We start from the raw sequence: 26,550 nt of genomic DNA on the forward strand, positions 1-26,550 counted from the left end.
ACAACTGCAACATCTACATGTGGAGTACTGCAGTTAGGCTTCTTCAATCAGCATTAGTTCAGTTATTAATAGCAATAAGCAGAAGCCATAGCCATAAGTGGATTATCTCAAGCTTCCTGGGTCCAACATGTGTGCGGCCTGCAGCTGATTAGAGATTGTGACTGAGCGTATCCCTGCCTGCACATCTTTCTCACCTCTTCCCCTGTGGCACTGATTGTTGCTGGGGTACAGATCTTTGGGTGTCTGCTGCCCTCTTTCTACCTCATCCCAAGAGTCCATTTTTCACATGTGAACCTAGCTATATGACAACAGACAATATCACAGCCAAGCTTTGCTCCTGGCCGTCATGAGTGAAAGCCCATTGATGCACTGTAGTCCATGCTGAATCTGCTCAGTTCTACTGCCTACTATTTTTGTGAGGCCGACTAATTACTCAGCAGCTAAAATGGGACTTCTGATAGACTGGGAATGTCGGTGGATTACAGAGGTGCCATCCCCACCCTTTCTTACATGGCTGGTGTCAATAGCTGAATGTTCTACAGACCAGTAAACTGTATACAGAACACAGACCCAAAACTGACATGTTCTTTCAATATTTAGGAAGGATGTCAAGACTATGGAGAAGGTACTGAATAGATTTGGTATAACAACTCCAGGAATGGTGGGCTTTAATTATGAAAGACTAGAGAAACCCTTTTCACTAGACCAGAGAAGGTTAACAGGAGATCTGATAGAGGTGATCAAAATTATGAGGAATTTTGATAAGATAAATAGGGAAAACCTATTTCCACTAGTTGACGAATCAGTAACTGGGGGGCATAAATTTAAGATCATCACCAAAAGAATGAAAGGAGAGGCTGGAGTTTTTTTAACACAGAGGGTTATTAGGACATGGTACGCTCTTATAGGGAAGCAGAATCCATAAGAGCTTTTATAAGGGAAGTAGATAAATGTCTGGAAAATAAAAATTTACAAGGGTGTGGGGAAAGAACAGGGGAATGGGATTAAGTGGGCAGTTCTTTCAGAGAGCCGGTACAGGTGTGATGGGTTGAATTGCCTCCAGTGCTGTAGATATTTAACTTGCCGCCCGGGTGTAAAACTGGTGTTGTGGATCAGCTACTTGTTGTAGAAACTGCCCGATTCTCATTTCCGGTGATTCCAACGCATAACGCCAGTTTTACGCCCGGGTGGCAAGTTGAACATCGACCCCTACGACTCTATTTTGATTTACTGAAAAACAGAACGTAAGGCACACTGGCCTGCTTGGCAGTCTTCAAAGGCCACTCTGTCAAAATGTACCATAAGTTGAAAGATGCTGATTCAGAATGTGCTCTGTTCATTCTACACTAGTGTTCTGTCAGGGTGTTTAGTGCACCGTGACTTACATTGGGCTGTGCAAGCACTAAAGTGGTGTCTGACATTCCAATTGGACAGCCTGTCAATATAATAATAAAGGTTGGTGCAGTGTTGACGTACTGTCACTGCATGTCACTTGGACAAGTAGTAAATAACATTAGATATTCTTGTTTTTTCTATCTTTTCTTCACTAGGCTCTGCTCTCCTTAAGACTGTGACTCGTGTTGAGGTAATGGTCCCACAGGTAGTCGAGGCCCTCCGGTAGCTCATCCCACTGGCCCGTCTTCACACCTGAGCTTCAACAGTGAGTGCCAGTAAAATAATCAATGGCGGCCATCACAGTCAAGCCTGGTGCTCTCAGGATTCGAATCTGCATGGGATGGCGGGCAGGAGTAGAAACACGAAACTGTTCTTTTCTGGGATTTTAAGACATGCTGTTGCCCCAGCTTAGATCATTTAATTCAGCACAGGCAAGAATCTTGGCCTTCCTAGTCTGTATGGGAGTTAAATATTGCCTTTAGTCACTGGGGAGGCCCTGGATAGCATGTTTAGGAGCTGTGATAACAACCCTGGGCAGAACATCACCACTGCAATAAGATGTCGTTGAGCCCAATAATACTGTTGGAAATTGGATTTGGAAGTCTGAATGATCCCCAAATGTTAGGACCGGGCAAAAGGATAAGGTAAAATGGTATTTCATAGCAATGTTGATTATTGGAAAATGATATATGTTAAAGACAATGGGTCCAGTGGAGGCTCACATTCAATGAGTTGCTTCAAAGTGAATCTCAAAATCTAATCTAGCAGAACTGTACACTTCAATAGTTTAATTGCAACCACAAACCTATCCCTGGGTTCTGCTCCACATTGCGGAAAAATCTAACTGATGTAATTGTACTGTTTCACCACATGGGCGGCAACACTGAGTCTTCTGCCTACCTCCTGATTCCAATATTGTACGTGGACAGGTTACCAGTGAAAATGGCTCCCTGGTTTGGGATCAAAAAGGTGGCAACACACTGGCAGCTGTGTGATGAGCAAAAATGAAATTACAAATATTACAAAGCTGGACTTCTCCACAACATGGAGCTACATGGCGTTTGAGGAGTGGCAAAATGGTCAGGCTTCTGAGGAGAGCAAAAATTACTGATATATATAATTTGTTAAGTAGGTGATTTCCCCTTTTAGAGGATGGGCTGTACTTTGTTAAAGAAATTATTTTCTTTCATTCTTGCTTACTTCTATGTACCTAGAGGGCTAGAATTTTCTCTTAATGACTTTTAAATTTCTTCAAATAGAGGAGCTGAGCAGAGAGGATCAGCAAACATGAAGACTTGGAGTCAGTAAATCCTCATTAAATTAAGAAAAAAGGCCAAATTCAAACCTTTTGCCTATTTCCAGTCTTAATTACTGTCTAAATACAGCATAAAAGGCAGCTGAGCCATGCTTTATTGAGCAAACTGTTGTCAGAAACCATCAGGGAGCTCTTTCTTTTTCTATCTTTTCTCCTCCTATGTGATGAATTATGGGACTGAGCAGGAACTGTGCCAAGAGTAGTAATAGCAGCACGGAATATTTCAAATGACTGGCAGATTTTTCTTCATCTCGTCACTTCTGTTTTCTCTCTTTCGTCTTAAAACCATTTAATTCTTTCAGATGCATCCCTGCTGAGGTTTTAGTTCCATCTCCCGCTTCCTCTTTATATTTGATATTCAGTCTAAATGTCACTATTATAACCCACCAACACTGCATACACACACAGCGTCTGGTGTATGTGTTGGGGGAGGGGAGAAAATGAGGTGAAGTTGATTATAAAACAGATTGTTCATTTTTTCCCAACGGTGCCACTTTGCCACGGGTTCAATATTGATTGAACAGTGTGCACTGGTGTGCCAATGTGCTGTACCGCTGAGTGGAAAGGTGTTATTTGGTGCCCCTTCCTGACAGGTTGGGCTTCCTTGGTCATTGGGGAAAGGGAAGACTAGAGGATCAATCACCTCCTACATCTCCGAGGGGCTTGGCTCCAGATGGCAATTGGTAGAACTCTAAGAACACGCAACCTGCCCACCTCTTGCTTGGGACTGGAAGGCAGGGACTCTAAAGAGGCGAATAAAATCCCAATGGCTCAATTGGTAAAGGCAATGACTTTCTAAACCACACAGAGCAGAAGTCACAGCTTCAATTCCCAACTCGTGCTCATTTACCTCAGCTGGGGCAGCATGAGAGTTGGTCTAATTGTTATCAGTGCCCCTGAATTAGGGAGGGGAAAAAAAATCAGCCCATTTCGAATTCCTGATAGATATCCAATGACCCCTTTTGGAAGGTATGTGGACCTGGGATGAAGACAGAATTAGGCTTGGCTGTGATGTGCTCCATACTCAGATAGCCTGCTGACACCATCTAGGCTTACATTTGAAAATCATACACAGGCGAGTCCATTTTCTGCCATTGTATTTTCTGTGTTAATCATCTTCCAGCTGGGAAGGTGGCAAAGATTTCTCTATAATCATTCTCGTTGCTGGTCTGAGATTCCCTCAAAGGCCTGTTGCAATCCTGTTTATCCTTTGCTTCCCCTCCTCTCTCAGAAATGGAATACTTCAGTTCCACTCAGGACTCCACCTGATGGCCCAGCTCAGGATGGACTAAAAACTGAGGTACACAAGCAGTCACTCTGCTCTTGGCACCGCGGAGTCCCATTCTTCTATTGGGTCAAGCATTCCCTGTACTGTGAAATCCTCCTGCAGCATTTTTGTAGCACAAAAACAACTTACCAAGCTGTTTGCATCATGAGGAATGAGATGCAAGAGACCACAGTGAGGCTGCATTTTTCTCACCCCCTCTCCAGGCCTTCCTTATGTCACACACTATCCCTTAGTGGAGATGACAAGCAGGTGACCCACTCCTAAGCCTCTATTAAAGCTGCTTTCGAGCTGACCGCTTGCAAGCGGCAAAATTGTTGTGGGGATATCAAATCTTTTACTTTTCAATATTAGGAACTCATCACATAGGGAATCACGGGCTTTGAACCTATGCTACCAATACTCCAGGTGCACCAACACTCACATCTACAGGGGATCCCTGGGTTGTGCTCGCGTTCAAAATGTGAGATTAACAGAAAGTGGTATTGTACAGCTGACACCCTACATCAGCTGAATTCAAAGTTTACGAATATTTTTATGCTATTGTGCATGTCGTAAAAACGGAAGAGAAACTGAACCATCAATTTTCTGCCCCTGTCCTACAGTTGGCCTCTTTCTTGGACGGACTCTCCCTCTACCCCCCTACCACCCTTCTCTCTCTCTCTCTCTCTCGCACACACACACCTGTGCACCTAATTTGCATTCCGGGCACTCACCCATTGAGCCAACCAAGGAAAAGAAGCTGGAGAAATAGCGGAGGGGTGGGGGGGGGAAAGAGCACTGGCTCAAAAGGTGAGGAATCATAAACTTCTCTGTCTACCTAGGAACGAAATAGGAGTCATCCAGAGGAGCTGGATGATCTGGTTGGGATGGGTTGCAGAAGCCATCATCACAGCAATGGGATCTTGAGCTGTATAGCAAAATGAAAGAGCACAACTCTCGGAAAATGATTTTGAGTTTGTAAGGAGCTTTGGTCCAGCCCCGCCTGGAATATTGTGTTCAATTCTGGTCACCATATTGTGAGAAACACTTCCAGGAATTGGAGCAAATACAGCGAAGGGCATCTCACTGATAACTGGGATTATGTATCTGAGCTATGAGGAGACTTCTGCGAAAGCTGGGAATGTTTATGCTGGAGAAGAGAAAGCTCACAGGTAATCTTATTGAAGTATTCAAGATCCTAAAAGGTATAGACAAGATAAAGATCAATATGTTTAACACAGATTCTACAAGAGAGCACAACCTCAAACTTGGAAGAGGGAGAGTGAAAAGACAGTTTAGATTTAACTACTTGACAGAGACGATGGTAAATGTATGGAATGGACTGCCAAAGGAGGCAGTGGGGGCTGATTAATTTGCTGATACCAACAGAGCTGGATAAGTATCTGGAGAAAGGTCTAATAGAGGGGAATGAGAGATAATGACACTCCTCAGACATTGGGAACGGCCAGAGGGACTGTAGTGGAGTTTTCTGGCCCTGCACATTCCTATGTTTCTATAACTTTGTCGGTTAGATCATATCCAGAAATAGCATCCTGCACTAAGCCGCAAAGCTGCTCAATTCCCACTCTCCCCCCACCCCCCCCCTCCTCCCAATTCCCCCCTCCCACCCCCCCATTTTTGAAAATCAGAAACAATCCTAAAATTATATCAATGCGTGTGAGTTGCAATACAATAACTTTATTGTTCATATCTCGGGGCAAATTGTCTTGGAAGACAACACAGCACCTTTTTAAAGGCTGCCATTTTGGCTCCATACCTCCCATTTCACCTTTTGACGTTGTGTTCACTTCAGTCCCACAATGCAGTTCACAAAATATACCCAGAAATTCTATCAATATGGCATAACCTACAGTTATACCTTCTCCTCCCTTCCCCCGTCCCCACACAAAGTAGTCTCATCAGGTAGTTATTATTCAGTGTAGTCCAAGTGAAAATAATGCTCCAAGACCATCTTTAAACCTTGAACCCTCATTGAAATGCAGCAGGAACACTGTCTTGTCTTAGCATGTTTCAGCGTGACCCAGCAACATGCAGCGTGTTCTTACATTCTCCCATCATGCACCAGGCAACAGTGTACAAGCGCCAAGGTACCATCACCACAAGGCACAGCACATTACCAAAACAAGGGGAGAAAACTTCGGGATGCAAAAACGGGAGACCCACAGACTAGTGCAAATTATCTGAACTGTGCTGTGGGGTTTAGTTTTTTTTAATAAAAAGATTATTCATATGTAATGTGGGTTAAAAAAAGTAAAAAAGAAAAACACACCAACCTTCTCGTAGCTCTGAGGGATGTAGGGGGTTTGATGCGGAACACAATGACATGGGGAGAAGAGAAATAGGGGAAACACAGAGAGAGTAAAAAGGCCTCTTCAAGGCTTTTAGCTGCAACATCTACTCTCGCTAACGACCTTTGACCTTTCCGCCTAGACCATCAAGAATCATTTTTTTTTGTGTGTCGTCTCAACATTGAGGGAACTGACTTTTAACTCAAACAATTCCATTGATAAATCAAATTAAAAAATAAATAAAAACTAACACAAGGCTGTTACACTTATAATTATCTTAAAACACATAACTTAAAACATTTACTTTATTCCCTTTCATCTCTTTCACTTCTTTCTGTCGGCTTCAGAATTTTGACAGAAAGTCCCTCAGAAATAAAGTTTTCACAAGCAGTTTTATTGTTTTTTCCTGAAGTTTCGGCACTTGCGCCTCATCTCTCCCCTCCACAGCAGCCTTCCTAAGAAGTGAAAGAGATGCAGCTGTGTTGTTCCCATCGCAGGGCAGAAACAGCTGACTCAAGCTCTCAACCTGTGCGGCGAGCGCACGTCAGCCTGCAGCTCCTTGGACAAGGCCTCGTGCTACAAATTGACTGCGCGCTTGTCGCTCGCGGAAAGGAGTCCGCTGTTCCTACACCGCGGCCACAAATCCTTTTTAAACACAGTAGAACCTTGTACATCGCAGACTTGGGAGGAAAGCTCCGAGAGGGATCAAATATCTCTCCCCCCCGCCCCCCCCCCAACCCTAACATTTTATAATCAAAATTAAAATTGCAGGGAAAAAAAATCATTTGCGTTATCTTCAATACGTCACCAATGACCTTTCACCTTTCCATCCAATTGGTATTTTTTTCTTTCCCAATATCATAACTTGTCTAATGGCACTAGTTCAAAGTAGAATTTTTCAAATGGCATATTATTTTTCCTTCTAGTAAACCTCATCCGTGACCTTCGAACCCTCAGAGGTCAGACCTTCAAGGAGGATGAAGCGACCATCAAACAACAGTCCCCAATGCAAGGATCAAATCGTTGCCTTAGTAACCACTTCATCCTCTAAAGAGGGAGCTCAGGGGCGTTGATAGTTTACATGCACCAGGAAAAAAAAAACAATTTTAACAAAACAAATTACTTTCTTATGCTGTGAATGGTACTTTACACATAAAATGTGCAAGGAGGATAATATTTTTTAACAATCTGTATTCTGGTAAATTGACTGTCTGTGGAGTAAATTCATAACTCTCAGCTGGGAATGCTGATCTACTTACACTGCAGCCATTATGTTAATATACTGCATTAATATTTCCCCTTTGTGTTGTCATTTCATCATTTTCAAATTATTAGTTGTTACAGCATAAGGTAAGGAAGGCCTGAAGCAGCTTTGTACTGTTCGAACAAGAGGAATTGAGAATACATTAGAAATATATGTGCAGGAAGCAAAAACCTCAGGGGCAGCGTAGTCTCAGTCACGCTAGTCAGGGGGCAGAGGTGATAGGGCAGCGACCCCTTTGCAGTCAAAAGATTTGTCGTCTGCTTCTAGGAATCATTACGGGGGTATATTAATGAGTCCCCATTCCCAGTGGGGAGGCCTCTCCTGCTGTAAGCACAAATCAGAAATTCGGGCAACGCGTGCCAGAAATTTCCAATACGCGTTTCCAGTGGTGGAGGCTTCCTGCCAGAAGCACGGATTCACAACATTATCCTCTTTTGTACCATCTCCCACTCTAAAATGGTGTTACTTTAATAAAGGTGTGTACGCCCTATGCAAGATTTCTAATAATACATAGGTAGATTAGTGCTCGGAAAATCTAGGCTCTATGGTATTAAATGGGTTTGATAATCTTGCTTCAGGGGAGCTAGACTAAGTGCCTTCTCACTTTAAAAATACTTGCTTTTGTTCTACTGATGTGGATCTCTGCCAGTTTCCTGCCAGTCTGGAACTTGAAGTTGGCAGAATAATCTGGAAAGTAGACTTGAAAAGAATCACAAATGGTCAAGAGTGACCAGGCCTTATTTCAGGCGAAGCTGTGCAGTGCAATACTGCAACATAGTCCAAATGAATGCAGCCACCACCTTCTGGATCAAGCACGTGCTTTATTGTAAAGAATTAGTCTTTTGGGACCGCAGCACCCCTTAAACTCCAAAAAGTCTTGAATTATCCGTTTCTTTTGTGACAGAAGATTTGGCTCCAATGTGCGCTGCGATATTGGAGAATATCATATTCTTATAAAAAGGAAAACGAGGGACAGGCCTGCAGTTGGAATTGAGCCCAGATGGATGGGATGAAAGTCTTCTTTCTGACAGCTGTTAAAGAATCCAAAATTACATGAGCCAAGCTCCAACTCAGCTCTCAACGGATTTGAATTCACAGCACAAAGCTGCTCATAATTCAGAACCAATTCACTCTGATTGGGCAATTTAATTCAGCGAGCCCACAAAGATTGCAGGCTTTAATTGAAATGATGCAGTGTTCCACTCACGAGTCCTCTTGAGTTGAGGTTGAAGGCTTGGATTGTCTGCTCTGAGGCGCTAATAGGATGCATGTGGAGGGAAATAAAATGTGAAACAGGCTACAGGCCCAAGCCAGCAACAATATTTACACATTGCTGGGAGATGACCATTTTTAATGACATGTAAATGAGCTGGTCACACAGGCTAAGTGTTTGCTTTTTCGGTCTTCCTCTTCTCTAAACCCAGCGCAGAGAAAATAAGCATTATAGTCCTCAACTTTTGTCTTCAAAGAGAATAAAAGAATTGGATTGTGGGACACGTAATTCTTCTGCGGCAAGGAAGTGGCAAAGATTGTGGTTTTTATTGGTGCAATAGGTGGGGGATGCTAGATTACCCAACATGGACACTCCTCACCTTGAAGGCCAAATCCTCTCCCCTCCACTATAGATTAAAAAAAAGATGATTCCAACAGAAAGTCTCAAAGTCAGAGATTCTATCTTGATGACTTCACACCAATGTGTTACAGTGTGAAGTGTCGGAGCATGGACGCCTACTTGAGATCTGCCACAGGTGGAGTGATTGAGTTCCTCAGGTTTGTCAAGATGGAGAGTCACCAACTGGAGGCCAGATATTTCTCCACAAAAAGCAGGAGAGATTTAAAGGGAGAGGCATCTTCGGTCATCTTAGTGGGTGTTATGTAGACTTTCCCAGTTTCTTCTGTATACTAACATTCCTTTGACTGAGAAAAATAAAATCATCTAAGTGAGTTAACAGGATAATGTCTTCAAGGGTTAATTACATCATCACATGCTCTCGCTTTTTCACCACCCCAATGGGTTCTTCCATTCATCAAGGAAAAGAGCTTGTGCTGGGGAACGGAACATTGTTCCATCTTGAGTACCCAGAGTCAAGCAGAGCAAGGATTATAAAAGGAAGTAAAGCTCCCTCCACCTTATCCTCAACATACGCGAAACACACTGTTAGTAGAATACCTATTACTGCACTAATGTGGCATTTCCACTTCCCACACAAGTTCACCCTGGGTCTCCCTGAGTGGGAGCACCAATTTTGGGCAATCTGTACTCAGTTTTGTGCTAGTTGCTCGCACGCACTAGGGTTGGAGTGGAGGATGACCAAACTCATTTTGCGTAGGATCACTGCAGCAAATCACTAATGGGTCTCAATTCCTTCCTGTTGCCCCTGGAGATGTTCACTGTTTGAGTCACACAGTACAATGCTGCTGCTGCCTGCCTTTCCGTCTGTCAGTATGCCCTTCTCTGGCTATCAGACAACACTGAATAAGTACTTGTAATTTAGTCTAGTTTAAAATGACAACACAATTTAGGGAGAAATACTAGACACGGCCAGGCAGCTTATTTTACTTAACATAGTCTCTTGAGTTCTTAAAATGGTTGCGATGGGTTGCAACACAGATCCCAGTAGCGATGACCAGAAGGAATTTGGAAATAGTTCAGAAACAGTTCATTTTTGTGGCAACTTTACAAGTCTCATTTGGGATCAGCTGATCAGGTCGAGGTAAAACCTGGTGGTGTGACAGGTTGAGGTCTCTCTGTACTGCATGAACATTGTCCGATTTCTAGGAGTCAAGAGATTTCTACAAACTGCACGCCGTTTATCAATGCATGGGAAAGATGCCAGGTTTTGTCATCAGCCCCTTTCAGACTCTCAGCCCAGCTGTAGGCTTTGATAGCAGGCTCAACAGTAGACAATTCCCAGCTGAAAGTTATGCTGTCATTTCTGGAAGGATCGGCATAGACAACCGATAGTTTATAGCTTGACAGAAATGTTAACTCTGATTTACACAAATTTGTGAAAAAGTACTGAAGGAACAATATTTAATCCTTTTCCAATCCTCCACAATCAACAACCACTGGGTCAAAGACCAAATGATATAAAGATATCAGAAATTCTAATTTTAAAGATTTGAGACCCAACAATATTTTTAGACGGTTTAGAAAACTCACTGGCCCTTCCTTCCATTCCAGCTTTTGAGGCAAGAGTTTGTCAGCCATTTTGAGTTTTACACAAAGTCCCAGAATACGTTTTTTCTGGTACGTCACTTGAGAATTTTATAAATATAAATTTTGTAGAAAATATACAATATTAATTATTTAAACAGCTATTAAATTTGGGGTCACATCATGCTGTATGCTCAAGGAGAATGAATGACTTTAACAGGGGCGTAGCTATTAATGGCCTTCAGCGAGAGGAGTCACTATTTCCTGGGCTAGATATTAGAGAAGATGGGACCAGGCTGGGGTTAATGCAGTCAAGGGTAAAATAAATGAGGATGAATTATTCCAAACTAATGCCCATGTTACACATTTCAATGTCCTCGCTAGACAAAGATGGCCAAGGCTGGAATGGACGAAGATCCAGTGAGGTCTGAAGACCATTTAATTTCTGTCCTCATAATCAACTCTCCTAAGCTGAGCTCAAGCACATTCAGTTATCACAAGTTACATAAAAGGCTGAATTAGCTCCTTCCCTTGCTACCTACAGTTTATAGTCTACCTTCAGATAGAACAGGGGCGTATATCACAAGGTTTGAAGGGATTTGAAAAATGTTTGGCAAGAGACTGGGTGAACAGCGGTACTTTAACCGTACTGAATGGTCCAAAGTTGCAACCGCTTTAGGTGCAACAGTGAACTCCCATGATGCACCTGAAGTCAGTTGGCCCTCCAGTTGAGTGCTTCAAATGGGCTCCAACACACAAGTGTTGCTAAATTGGACACTGTCAAAATTTACATTTAGTTCAAGCTCTTTCTCCCACTGTTATTCATTTTAGCAATAATTATTAAGATCAGCAAGACTTGGAAACATTTATTTTTGTGAAAAGCAATTTTACCTGGTTCCATCTCCAGTCCGATTAGTTAACTGATCTTAGGCAGGGCGATGCAATTGGCCTCAGTGCATCTGCGTTAGGAAGAGAGTTCAGAGCTCGCGCTGCTGATTACTATTCAGCAACCCCCGCTGGAAGCGTACATGCGTACGGTATTACATTATAATATTTCATTTGTAATTCCGTTGGAAGCGATTCAGAATTTTTACTAATCGGGCAATTCCTGACCTGCCTGACTGGCCCTCAACCTGTCTCTTCAAATAAAGATTTGGAATAAGCAAGAGAGGTGTGGGACGTTCTTTCTGCAGAACCCTTTTTCAGAGAGACGGTGGGGCCAAGATTGGGGCAGAACCTAGGTTTAAAAAAATGTTCTTGCTTATACTGGGGCCTTTTTTTTTTAATTGTTTGTTTTGATGTGGGTATATAAACTGCAAATTTTGGAGGCCTACAGGAGGTCAGCCAGCATCTGAATGAGAGAAGACAGGTTAATATCACGAGTGGGGTCCCTCGACTAGGGTTCTATTGGGGTTCTGATAAAGGGCGTTGAACTGGGATGTTGGGTGAGAGGGTAAGGGCTGACTCTTGCAGATGCTGGATGACCTGCCATGTGTTTAAAGCAATCCTAATTGCTCCTTCTAAGTTCCAATCTGCTCTCAACCTTGAACTGTTTAGTTTTTAAGAGTACATTTTGCAAGGACGGTCTCCTGTTACAGAGCCCAACTGGACCGGTGGGTGAGTCGGAGAACTCTTGGTGTCTCCCCGTCTTCCGGTAACTAAAATTGGGGGCCGCTGGGGTCAGCACGCCGGCTCTTGGAGGGATGCCTGACACCTGTGCCTGATTCTCCGATTCCATCCAGTGAGGCCCTGTGTCGGGGGAGCAACCTTGAAAAATGTACACTGAACAGTTTGGTTATTTTTATTAGAGAAGAAAATCAAAAATAGAAAATGATTTCTTTTGATCCTTACGTCAATTTTCTTCTGGGACTAATAACCAGTCGGTCATGCTGCGAAATTCCTCCCAGGAAATCCAGTGGATTCTCCCAGGATTTTTAATATACAAATCCAACCTAACAGGAATATACGCCCCTGTGCTGAACTGCTTTCATGGAAAACGAACATTCAGACACTATAAGTTCAGAGAAGTTGTGCTCTGCTAGAGGCCCAGCACCCTTTAGTGAGAGGGTGTTGAGTAATCAGCCGCTCCCTACCTCTCACGTAAAGATTAGCGGGAGGAGAATACCGCACCCCGGCGTTGTTCGATGCCACACATTCGTATTTCCCCTGGTCGGTCTCTTCGCTGTTCTCGATCTGCAGGGCACCTGTCAGGAGACAAACGGCAGCAGGGGGAATTAAAATCCAGGGACTTCTCACCCACGGCATGCAGAAATGGCTGCATTTCCCTACTGAACTTCCCGCAGCGCCCTGTTCGGATCGCCAATCCTGACCCACACAAGCCACGAGGCCGGGCCACCCAAGTGCTGGGTGCTGTTCACTAGAAAGGCAGCTGGTCAAGGGGTAAGCTTGAGGCTGGGTTTCTATCGCTGACTTGCATGAGGAGAGATGGGCTCCTTAATCCGGGATCTCTTCAAAAATGCCACAGCACCTCTTTTCAGCTCTAATTTTTCAGAGGGTGCTTTTCCTCCCCAACCCAGGACACTCTCGAAGAGTGTGTCCACTCCCCACCCCGAGACAGTGCATGCCAATCATCAATACTGCAGAACTCAACGGTGCCCACACACAGATCAAATGCTCCAAAATTAGCGTGCCCCAGTCAGCTCTGGTGCAGTTTGTAAAAGGAGATGCAGATCTAGGTTCTTCTAACTGTTGTGAACTGAGATCAGCATCAGTACCAGTACCAAACTGGCCCCCGAACCATCTGGTAGGGCAGTCTGAACAGGGCACAGGTAGTCATGAATACAGCACACGCCTGTTGAAGGGGGCCAGTCCATTTAACAGGGAACACCTCAGGTTATATTCCACAGATTTGCTTCATGGTCCAGATTGAAACAGAGAGCACCCCGGAGACGCACTTGCATTGAGAGACGTCAGGTGGAAAAGCAGTGTGGGCAGTGTATGGGGTACCCAGCTCAGGCCTCTGAGGGCAGGGGTCAGAGGCCAGCATTCAATACTGCAGTGATTCTAGTTATGTTGGCCCTCACCTCGCACCCAATGGAACAGGGCAAGCCTTTAACAGGGGGCATGTCCACCACACTAGCTTGGCACATTTTCAGCGCCCATTTGCAAATATTCTGTAGCCCAGCCGTAACCTTCCGAATCGTAGCAAGTTCAGTCAATCCCACTACCACAATCTCTCTTCAGTAATTAAACCCCAGAGGAGTATAATACTGAACAGATAGACGCTGGAAAGAGTTCTGAGTGCGGATTATATCGACAGCACTGTTTAAATTCGTATCGCGCACTCAATTAGATGGGAACTTTCTCTGGGACCTGTGTTTAACATAAATCACCCTCAGCAGGAGGAAACTGAAATGGGAAAAAAAAAACCACTCAGAACATTTACAAATCCAACCAAATATATTTTTCTACCATCTGGTTGAGGTATTAGTTCTCCGCTCTCAGTGACGAGGTCCCGCCATTTCTGATCAAAGGCCCTCCCCTTCACGTGGTCGCCCGCTCACGCGGCCCATTGCAGCCTTGGCACTGGCAGCTTTGAACCCTGACCCCACGCACACAGACATATTTCTTGTCAAACTGGTTTGTTGCCTTGGGCCCCTATCATATGATTTATTTATAAAAATGCCACTGTAAAGGGCATCTTACAGCTGGGGAAAACACATTTGAGGTCGTAGGATTCTTTTGTTAATGAGGGATTGGGCCTAGAGGCTGTTGGGTTTCTAGGTTCCAAATCTGAAAGAGTGCAATTTATTATTATTCAAATTATGTTCCTAAAGTGAAAAAAGTAGGCCCAACATTTTTTTTAAAAATTCTTTTTTAAGGAACTTCCATGTCAAAGAATTCCCTTTCCCTCCAGTTTTCATCATGTTATTCCGAAGGCGATGCTCGTTGCTGGATGATGATTTTTCTGGCCTTATCGCTTTTCCGATATTTCATCCAAGTGGCCATTCTTTATACTGAGCCCAGACAATTAAGTGTCAGGTGTCTATTCAACCGAGGGTCTTCAGCCGAGCCCACCCCGTTCTCACCCTGCGCCCACTCCTGCCCACCCTGTTCTCACCCAGCGCCCACCCTGTCCATCCTGTTCTCACCTATCGTCCACCAGCGCCCACCCTGTTCTCACCCAGCGCCCACCCTGTCCATCCTGTTCTCACCCAGCGCCCACTCGTGCCCAGCCCGTTCTCACCCAGCGCCCACCCCTGCCCACCCTGTTCTCACCCAGCGCCCACCCTGTCCATCCTGTTCTCACCTATCGTCCACCAGTGCCCACCCTGTTCTCACCCAGCGCCCACCCTGTCCATCCTGTTCTCACCTATCGTCCACCAGTGCCCACCCTGTTCCCACCCAGCGCCCACCCCTGCCCACCCTGTTCTCACCCAGCGCCCACCCTGTCCATCCTGTTCTCACCTATCGTCCACCAGTGCCCACCCTGTTCCCACCCAGCGCCCACCCCTGCCCACCCTATTCTCACCCAGCACCCACCCCTGCCCACCCTGTTCCCACCCAGCACCCACCCCTGCCCACTCTGTTCCCACCCAGTGCCCACCCCTGCACATCTCCTGGACAGCATTCAGGAATGGAAATCCAAATTGATTTTTCTCCCCCCTCCTCTTGCCCTGGGGAAACTGCGGTCAACTGTAGTGCCCCCAGCTGCTACCCAGCCTGCTAACTTGGCAAAACTCAGGGTCTTTGCGGATTTTAAACACTGGTCCCGAAATTCTAGGATGCCTGCTTTGCCAGTGGGCTGAGCAGAACTTCCAGCTCCCCCGCCCAACCCATGGAGCTCACCATAGTCTCTAATTGTGGGGATGGGGATCATTAACCTGCATGGGATAGGCCGTTGGCACCTGTAAGGGCCCATCAATGGCACTCATCCTGGCGGAGGCCTGGAAATTTGGGGTTGGTGCCATGTTGTTATGAAGCAGTACATGGGTCTGGAGAGAACCTTCCCAAACAGTTGCTGCCTCCCTCCTGCATTTTGGGCCGATTGGAAGGCTTGCTCTGAGCAGGCATCTCTTCCATTGGACCCATCAGCAGACCCACAAGGGCATCTGCACAAAATGTCCGCATCCAGGCTGACTCTAACTAACACTCTGAAGCATAAAACAAAGGGTGACTGAGAGATACTATCATCAGCACAACCACCTCCCCTTTACACAATCTGCCCCTGTGAGTGAACAGAGGAACTAATCACAGGGTGCAGCTACACTCACCAAGTACCTGCTCAACAGGAAAATGCAAAGAAACCACTAAAAGACCAAGTGAAACAAGAAAACAGTCACCTCTGTGAAAAAAAAACACAGATCGGCCAACCAGCAGAGACGGGAGAAAAAAAAGAGAAAGAAATTGGGAAGGGGAAACGAGATGGAGGATAGTGAGAGCCCACTTGTTCGATGATGAGTTTCTCAACAACAATCATTTTCTCTTGCCTTAATAGAAGCGAAGCATTCATAGAAAGAATTCAAATCCTTTCAACACAGCTATCTAAATTGTCTAATGAGGACCTCAAAGTACAACCATTTGCTGTTCCTTGCTTAAGTCTCTCAATGAACAGTTGATAGGGTGTGCTTGTGAAAATGGCAATAAGCTGTTGGGAAGAGACAGTGACCCAGTGCTTTAGTCAATATCTGCCCTCCCGCCCCCCACATTAATATCCCTTCTTCCTTAAAGCCCCTGGTCCCATCAGCACACACCAGCCCAAACCTAGATGGTTTGGCAGTAAGCTACCCCCAGGCTCACGCCTTTGCCACTTTTTAATGGACCCAATCAAGGCACGTGACAGGCCCGAAAGGGTTGGATAATGTCATTCCTCCAATTTTCTTTCCCTCGTTCCCTTTCTCAGATGAGGTGGATGAGACTAGGATCTCATCAATGCATGGTAAATCTTGGGAGCAAGTCATAGTCCCACCGCTCTGTGGCCCAACGTTGGGGTATACCAGTAAGATTGCACCAGTAGCCAAGCCAAGAAACATAGGAACAGGAGTAGGCCATTCAGCCCCTCGTGCTTGCACTGCCATTTGATAAGATCATGGCTGATCTGTGATCTAGCTCCATATATCTGCCTATGGCCCATATCCCTTAATATCTTTGGTTGCCAAAAAGCTATCTATCTCAGATTTAAATTTAGCAATTGAGCTAGTATCAATTGCCATTTGCGGAAGAGAGTTCCAAACTTCTACCACCCTTTGTGTGTAGAAGTGTTTTCTAATCTCGCTCCTGAAAGGTCTGGCTCTAATTTTTAGACTGTGCCCTCTACTCCTAGAATCCCCAACCAGCGGAAATAGTTTCACTCTATCCACCCTATCTATTCCCCTTAATATCCTATAAACTTCGATCAGATCACCCCTTAACCTTCGAAACCCTAGAGAATACAACCCCAATTTGTGTAATCTCTCCTCGTAACTTAACCCTTGAAGTCCGGGTATCATTCTAGTAAACCTACGCTGCACTCCCTCCAAGGTCAATATGTCCTTCCAAAGGTGCGGTGCCCAGAACTGCTCACAGTACTCCAAGTGCGGTCTAACCACGGTTTTGTACAGCTTATGTCCCTTCCCGATCATGGGCCGTGGATGCTCAGTTGTTGAGCATATTCAAGACTGAGATTGATAGATTTTTGGACGCTAGGGGAATCAAGGGAAAGGGGGATAGGGCAGGAAAGGGGAGTTGAGGTAGAAGATCAGCCATGATCTTATTGAATGGTGGAGCAGGCTCGAGGGCTTGTATGGCCTACACCTGCTCCCATTTCTTATGTTTTATGTCCCAGGGCTACGGCAGGGAACAACTCGTAGCATTTACATATCCCCCACAAACTGAGAAATTTACATAAGTAAATGGCTCGGCGAAGAAGGAACTGGCACCAAGTGCATTTCAATCAGCTGTTGACAGTAGCAACACAGAGATCTCTTTCCTATTAAAGAATGGCCCAGAGTTACCCACACTGGAAAAGTACCAAGGACACAGTGAAAGGCTTTACACCGACTCTCGAGAAATGTGTGGACTTTAGAGCAGAGGCATGGGGGACCCTGCTAAGGGTGCTCCACACAGGCAGGAGTTTACACTCTCATCAAACAGAGGCGACAAACAACCTCGAGATCTAGCTCAAGGTGATTCAGCTGGGTGGGAGGCTGACATGTTCCTTCTGTAATGGTGGTAGATGCCATGAATGGAGACTGCAGTAGCCAGAGAGAAATGGAAACTCCAGTCTCACCAGAATTTCAGGGACGCTAATCTTAGGAAACGCAATAAGCATAGCCTCACCTCTGATACTTTTACTCATTCTTTCTCTGCGGCCCTTCTGCCCCCCCACCCCCTCCCCACACCCCGAAGATGCTGACTGTACTGGGCTACTGCTCCAGAGGTTCCAGCTGCTCTCCAGTGCCTTAGCCAGGTGGCCGTTCTTCATGTGCGAGCTAAGTCAGTGAGCATCGGGGACATCATTACTGAGCCTGAACCTGTCCTCGCCCGACATTCGCAGCCAGTTCATCTTCCAGCAGGGGTCACTGGCTCGCAAACCGGGGATGGGAAGCCTGGAGGAATTTTCCCGCTCCCCAGCCCAGGGTCACGGAGGTTAACCGTAGCCTCTCGAACGCTGCCTCGGCTGAAATTAGAACAGACCGGAGACAGAGCCTGGGACCTTGTCTGTGCAATTGATCCAAGGGGGAGGGGGAAAACGGGGAATCTCCAAAAGCCCATTTACATTGGATTTGTTTGATGATTAGGCGATGAAAGAGCTGGGTAGTCAGGGCGATTTTTGTAGTCAGTTTTCTTTCAAACAATTTGAAAGTGAAAAATATCCTAGAGCATAGGCTGGATAAGCAGACGTTAAGAACACATTAACATACATATCTTAACACTGAAATAATCTACAGGACGTGGGCTATTTACATTATAGCTAATGATAAAATTTGCCACCTTTTTAATATACAGAGCAAAGACCTTCATTCACATGACTGGATTTTGTAAAAATCATTTAAAACACACACCACGCACACAATTTCTATTCTTTTGTTATCAACAAGGTTGTTTGTTTCACAAGTCATTTTGGCATCGGCACTCCTAAGTTATCGCGTTTGAGAGCCCTGTCTTGATGCGAAGCCATACAGAGCCGTGAAGCATTTCCCTTGGAGCACAGGTCATCTCGTCTTCCATGATGGGCTGTCTATAATTTTAATCATTAAAACGCCTGCCAAAAATTTTCCTCGAGCTGGTTCTGCGGAGGCCAAGGCCGCCTTGGAGAGAGCCCTCAATGTAATTGTAATCACACAGCAAGGTCCTCCAAAAATAAATAAATAAAGACACGGCTTAAAAATTAAAAGGAGAGAGAAGCTTCGGGGGGCAGACACTGAGAGACAAATATGGAGCTGTGACTGGCTTTATGACACACAAAGCTATGATATGCTTTCAGTTAAAGCATATCGAATAGAGGGAAATCTTGCTCGATTTAATATAAGTTTAAAAAAAAACACAAAGAACGGACTGCAACCAAATACCAGACACAAATAAAAAAAAAGACGATTTTTTTTTTGTTTAAACGGAAAATGAAAAGTTCTGAAAGAAAATGAAAAGGATAAGTAATTAAATCAAAAAGGAAATCAAAAAGAAAAGGTGAAAGTTCACTGACTTCCATCATTCTTACCTCGTATCGGAGTACCACCTGCGAGGATAATATGAATGCAAATAAGATTAAAAAGAAGAGCCGTTAGTTGAAGAAGACAAGGCCGCGGGCTTCAGCAGCAGAAGCAGATTTTAGAAGATAAGATTTCAGACGTATAAACACTTTACTCTTTTTAAACTGCTGGTGGATCTCCAGTTAAAGGAAGACTGTCCTATTAGGGCAGGTGCCACTTTTGAGGGGGATGCAGAGCTTCCCATTTCCATAGCAACGCGGCCTCCAAAGCACGGACCGCAGTCGGATGGTCGCCCATGAGATATTCATGGCAAGGTAACTGTTGCCTGGTTTTTACAATGCCAAGTGCCAATTTTTCCTTGGGTGATTCGTGTAACTGGGCAGGGGTGTAGGGTGTGACACTAATGGCTGGTGTGAGGCACTTCACCTGGTTTGTAACAGAAGGAACGCGCAGCAGTCTTTCCATTTATTTAAACATTTTCTTCCCTCCTCTCCTGAAGGCTCAGACTCATTCTGGGATTAGGTTCTGTGGGCACAAACTACCCTCTGGTACCTGGTCCAAGTGACCATCCTTTCTAATGTGAGTGGAGGGGCATAGCAACTGAACATTTCCCCGTCCTCACCCGATGTTCACACACGTGCACCTTCCATTAATGGTCACTGGACAGCAAACAGAATTGGGAACCGTGGCTGAATTGTCCTCCTTCCTATCCCTGACCTACCCAGCATAGGGGCAAGGTAACTGGTCTCAGAATCACTGCACTAAGGGGAAGGGGAGAGAGGGAAATCAGCCAGGGTTCCTGATCACTATCCAGTGACTCAAAAGTGTGTGTGTGTGGGGGGGGATGTCGGGTAAAGATAGGATTGGACTCAGCTGCCATGCCCCCCACAGCCAAATAGCCTGCTGATACTCACAGTTTAGGCTCACACCTGACAAATGGGCCCCAGCAAGATGCAGTGCCTTCATGAGAGGAAGGAAGGAAACTGGGAGCAGATAAATAGAATTGTATGTGCAGCTCTCCCTCTATACAACACGACTCTTAGAAACCAAGAGGTGGGTAGGGGGGAGGGAATCGTAATTTTCACCTGGAGTTAGAGCAGAAGGAACTCCAGTACACTCAAGATCAGGATTAAGCAGTAGGGACAGCATGGTGGAAGGCAGTAAAGGAGCTGCAGCTAATTGTAATTTTAATTAGCTACATTTGCCAATTAAATCTGAAATGCAGTGACATCTAGCTTAATCTTCACTTTCCAAATACAGGCAGCTGATGTTAAAAAGCATAGAGCTTATTTATACCCTAGCTGAGCTGTTTCAGGGCGATTCTTTCATGCAGTTGGTGGATCAACTACAAAGCAATGGGTGAATTAACATCTGCTGTATTTGATCCATGACTGCATTGAACAGCAGACGCTGCCACACAAGTTCTGCAGTTTCAAGTTTGTAGTTTGAAAAGAAAAAGAGCAGAAGTAGATTTATCAGCTGTTTAGAATTTTCAGGAGCTAGGCAAAAATTAGGTTGAAAAAGCAGATTGCATCAAAGGGAGAGCTGTTCTCATTCTGTTTTGGTGTTTGGGTCCATTGAGAATGCATCACAAGGAGGCACAGAAGATAAGAGGGGTTGGATTGACATCCTGTCTGCTTCTGGTCCTAGGTTACCATCAATGTCAGTCTGAAACGAGCCACTAGAAGGCGCACGAGCACAGCCCAGGGCAAATTTTCCCTCCGGGCATCTGGGGGAAGTGTCATTCAGGCCTCCACTCGGGATGCGGGAGGCGGTCTGTGTCTTTCTGCCCCTGAGCTGACTATTTTGGTCACGTGGCGCAATTTATTATGAGCCTCAATTTTTAACGCAGGTCCAATCTGTGAATTCTTTTTGGTTGGGTCTCACTGTATTTGCGACATGACTAACAGTTTGTTGGTTGCTGCTCTGGCAACCTGGTGAAGCTCAAGTAGGGTCGCCAACCCTCCAGGATTGGCCTGGAGTCTCCAGGGAGTGAATCAGATTAATCTCCAGGACACTGCTGCGAGCAAATCCGGGAGAAAAATCACAGGACTACAAAAAAAAAGTTTTTTTCATTTTCTTTGAACACTCCTATTTATTAGTTATAAAAAATATTGGCGATGGGAAAAAAAGGCTGTTTGACTACATCTGATTGGGTAATAAAGATTTTTTTTGTTTCCAATTGGCGTGGGAAGGCGGCGCGCCGAGAGATTGGCCGCGTTGGGCGACCAATGGCGGGAGTGCGGGGGGCAGGAGGCCATGTGGTGAAACCTCCAGGAATACATTCAATCAGAGTTGGCAACCCTAAGCTCAAGTCAGGTTGTTGAAGTTCTTCAGGATTCAGATGCCTCCCGTTTTGAGTGGATTTTCCATTCCCAGGCGCTTTCACTCCTGTGCTGGCAGCCTACACTCAACGGGCAGCAGAACTGTCATTCAGCAAGGCACTGATGTTGCAACCCCATTTCCTGCGCCTAGGATTGGCTCTGCAAGCGTTCTGCTCGTAATGTCTCCCGAAACAAAGCGCTGAATTTTCAGCTGTGTGTATAACAAAATACACCGTGAGCCTGTGGATTCATTCTCGGCTGAATCTGGATCGGGTGCGACCCCACAGTCCAGACTCATGCTGGCGCTCCCTCCCGCAATGCACAGTGTCACTGACAGATGACTGTTCCGTTCCTCACCCCAATCTACCTGGGGACGTGGAAAAAGGTCGGGGGTCGAAAAGTACACCAGTTAAATTCCAGGATTTGCAGGGCTATGGGGGCAGAGCAAGGGATTGGGACTAATTGGATAGCTCTTTCAAAGAGTCGGCACAGGCATGATGGGCCGAATGGCCTGTGCTGTAAGATTCTATGATTCAGATAACATGGGCACTGTATCCACACATTAATCCCAGAAGTTCGGGTTCCATGAAGCCTCTTGATGGTACATTCAAATAATGTAACTATAGGGCCAGGGTCACCCCTCTCCCCCTCCCCACACTCCCATCACCAAATGGACATGATCAGATACCAAGCAAAACTATTCCATTAGGCGAATCCGAAATTGCTCCGGTTGGATTTTTAACACATTTTCAGAAGTCACAACTTTTTTTTTGACTCCTCTTTGAGAGTGTGGCACAATCTTCCTTTAAAAGGTGGGAGGTCCTTTGGCTACCAGCAAATTGGCACAATTTCAGGCAACATTTTACCACATTCCTAAAATCCGGCACATCCAAACGCTTGCTGTCTTGGATACAGAGTTCCAATGGGTCATGGAATTTGATTGATTGGCAGCCATTTTGGAAGGGGGATGGATCTTTGCCTACACACTGGGGTACACTCCATATACCGACAGCCCCCCATTTCCGTGCCATTGCTCAAGAGCTTCCCTTTCCTTCTCAGGCGGGATGGCAGGACTCTGGGTCTCCGAAGACCAAGATCACCAGTGATCCACGGTCACCTGATGGGACTTTACTGGGGAAGGGGTGGAGGCGGTTCACCGCACCACTTCTCGAAAACGGGTACCTCCAACTTTGAAGGATAACTCCACCTGGTGTCCCTGGCCACAGAGTGAAGCTTACTGCCAAAAATGGCAGCCGAGCCTTGAGTCAATGGCCAACCGAGGATTCCAACGTATAGACCTCAGTTTGGGAGGAAGACACACACTACACCTTTGGGCCACTGGGTTGCCCAAAGCAGAGTTTTCCTGTAGTAGACTTATATTCTCCCCACCCCCCATCCCAATATGAGTACATAAAATACAGTTCTCACTGAAACATTATGGCAGGGAGTTCTAACCTGAGTTAAAGGATGCTTAAGGCCTCGTTTTCAAACAGAACATATTCTTTCTTTAAAAGGGCAGCTTATACCAAATTTCTCTGTTCAAAATGCAGCCAAAGAATTATCTCGGGCCTTTTTTAAAAATAACTTTTGTGCTGATCACGGTGAGGGGTGTCAGCACCGGGAAAAAGAATGTGTTCCCTTTTCAGGCACTCCGTATCTGCACCAAGCAATCCCAGGTCAGATTTAGCACAGTCGGATGCAGAGTAAAGCTCACTTTCCTCTGCCCCAACTAGGTGCCTCAGCCCCAACCTCAGAAGAGTGCCCCCTATTACAGCAATGTGAATTGTTCCTTTCCTTCCCGTGCCAATTTTCTCCTTTTCCAAAGATGCTGACTCCTTGCTGGGGTCTGAATGGCCTACTCCTTTTCCTATCTTCCTATGGTGATGCAGCACCAATTGTCTTCCAGTATTTCACCCAAATAGCCATTAATCACGTGTGAATCTAGCTAGTGAGTGCTAACAAGCCATTCGACTGCCGAGGCATCACCGCAAATCCTCATCCTGTCCTCCCCAAACGTCCACATGTGTGCACTTACAACAGGGGTCCCTGGATAGCAATCAGGAGGGGGTGCCCTGACTGAATTTCCCCTCCTTGATCCAAGGTCACTGAGCCCCATTGTAGCGCCCCCATGATTGCCCTGCCTGAGATGAGCCAATTCACCACAGACAGGGGGATCGAATGTGGGACATTCCTGGTCTGAATGGCTCAGCTCTTCACCGGATAAACCTGCTGTGCCATCAGAGCAGGCCGTGTGGCACTTTCTAAGACTCAGCTCCTCTGAGTGAGAATGTCAACTTAGTGCCAAAGTAGGAACAGTTTTGTGCCCTGGCACTGTGCCCACCCGGAACTAGATTGAGGCATTTGGGTCTATTTTAAGTCAACTTAAGTGCTAATTAACTAAAAATGTCTGATTAGCTGTGGAGAATGTTACCAGCAGATTAGCCAAATGGGACACCAAGTAGTATAGGCCTGTCTGGGGCAACAGTCGAATACAGGATGTTATATTCTACACTAACATCACTTCCTGCCACTTCAAGAAAAGAAACACAACAACACCCAACTTCAACATCAAAATAAAATAAAATAAAATATATAAAGGGGAAACCATCCCTTTCCAAAAGTGTCGGATTTAGGTTGCTATCAATTCCAGAATGTGCCAAACTGCAGCCTGAAACTGTGTTGAGTTTCCAAAGGGAGTGGAGTGTTAATCTGTTAGGGTTATTAGGTTAACAGTTACAGTTAATAAAGCAGGTTGTTAGCTATTAGGAGAGCACCTATATGTGATGGTGTGGGCACTGGGAGCTGAGATTAATTAAAGAGGAGGGAGTGGGGAGGAAAGGGTAGTCAGAATATAGCTTTAAGAGTGTTCCACGGTTTATGATCTAACAGAAGCTTTGGCTACCAGTAGGAGTTTCACATCCAATGTAACAAGCAGGTCCTGAATGGAAGTACCTGCCTGCCGTGTCTCTGACTCCAGGATCAACCAGTCCTACACGTCTCCATTTCAGTCGCCCTCAGTACTGACAATTTCCACAATAATTTCCTGCCTCTTCCCCCATGACATTTTCTCTTGAATGGGCACAGGCTAGTCATGGTGGGAGGTGATAGGAGGGAGAGGGAAAGGGTGAGGGGTGGGCACTCAGGGCAATAGGAGGGAGATCGAAGGGTGAGAGGCGGGCACTCGAGGCAACAGGAGGGAGATCGAAAGGTGAGGGGTGGGCACTCAGGGCAATAGGAGGGAGATCGAAGGGTGAGAGGCGGGCACTCGAGGCAATAGGTGGGAGATCGAAGGGTGAGAGGCGGGCACTCGAGGCAATAGGAGGGAGATCGAAGGGTGAGAGGCGGGCACTCAGGGCAATAGGAGGGAGATAGAATGGTGAGGCGGGCACTCGAGGCAATAGGAGGGAGATAGAAGGGTGAGGCGGGCACTCGGGGCAATAGGAGGGAGATCGAAGGGTGAGAGGCGGGCACTCGAGGCAATAGGAGGGAGATCGAAGGGTGAGAGGCGGGCACTCAGGGCAATAGGAGGGAGATAGAAGGATGAGGCGGGCACTCGAGGCAATAGGAGGGAGATAGAAGGGTGAGGCGGGCACTCGGGGCAATAGGAGGGAGATCGAAGGGTGAGAGGCGGGCACTCGAGGCAATAGGAGGGAGATCGAAGGGTGAGGCGGGCACTCAGGGCAATAGGAGGGAGATAGAAGGATGAGGCGGGCACTCGAGGCAATAGGAGGGAGATCGAAGGGTGAGAGGCGGGCACTCAGGGCAATAGGAGGGAGATAGAAGGATGAGGCGGGCACTCGAGGCAATAGGAGGGAGATAGAAGGGTGAGGCGGGCACTCGGGGCAATAGGAGGGAGATCGAAGGGTGAGAGGCGGGCACTCAGGGCAATAGGAGGGAGATCGAAGGGTGAGGCGGGCACTCGGGGCAATAGGAGGGAGATAGAAGGATGAGGCGGGCACTCGAGGCAATAGGAGGGAGATTGAAGGGTGAGAGGCGGGCACTCAGGGCAATAGGTGGGAGATCGAAGGGTGGGCACTTGGGGCAATAGGAGGGAGGTCAAAAGGGTGAGGGGTGGGCACTCGGGGCAATAGGTGGAAGAGGGAAAGGGTGAGAGGCGGGCACTCGGGGCAATAGGTGGGAGAGGGAAAGGGTGAGCGGTGGGCACTCGGGGCAATAGGAGGGAGAGGGAAAGGGTGAGGAGTGGGCACTCGAGGCAATAGATGGGAGATTGAAAGGTGAGGGGTGGGCACTCAGGGCAATAGGAGGGAGATCGAAGGGTGAGGAGTGGGCACTCAGGGCAATAGGAGGGAGATAGAAGGGTGAGGGGTGGGCACTCAGGGCAATAGGAGGAAGATAGAAGGGTGAGGGGTGGGCACTCAGGGCAATAGGAAGGAGGTTGAAAGGATGAAAGCCAGGATGAGGTGAATGGGAAAATTAAATTCCCCATCTAGCTGCAGATTTGAGAAAGGCCTTGTTATTTAAACCTGTGCAGTTATAATAACAGGGGCTTCCTCAATGGGTGAGCTATTAAAGAGAATTGTTCAGTTCACCAGCAGGATCCCTGCATTTAAAAATAAATTAAACAGGAACCCTGCTGGTGAAGACAACCCCTCTGTACTTCAATTGCCATTTACTGGCCTTTACTGGGAATCGGCATTTGAAGCAGTAGGGGTCGGAATTCCTTAAAGGATTTGCCCACAATATTGGGGAAGTTATTTAAAACTCCAAATGTATTAAAGTAATGCGGAATTCCACCCTCTCTCATTGGTGAAGGCCAAGAACAGGCTTTTAAAGTGCAGCCTGGGCAGCGATGGAGGCTATGGAGCCAGGTGAGGAGTCAGGACAGCAGTGGGTACAACTGGAGTGGGGCC

General features: G+C 46.2%; 1 protein-coding gene across 1 annotated transcript in view; it reads right to left on the minus strand.

The window, feature by feature from the left end:
* LOC137299396 (receptor-type tyrosine-protein phosphatase delta-like) overlaps positions 1 to 26,550 on the minus strand; it is a 424,076-nt gene that overhangs the window by 161,740 nt on the left and 235,786 nt on the right. The window contains exon 6 of the mRNA XM_067968105.1: positions 12,801 to 12,911. Coding sequence (XP_067824206.1) covers positions 12,801 to 12,911 — 111 coding nt within the window. The remainder of the gene's footprint in view (positions 1 to 12,800; positions 12,912 to 26,550) is intronic.

The sequence above is a fragment of the Heptranchias perlo genome, chromosome 29, assembly GCF_035084215.1.
Source record: "Heptranchias perlo isolate sHepPer1 chromosome 29, sHepPer1.hap1, whole genome shotgun sequence".
In the NCBI taxonomy this organism is placed as follows: Eukaryota; Metazoa; Chordata; class Chondrichthyes; order Hexanchiformes; family Hexanchidae; genus Heptranchias; species Heptranchias perlo.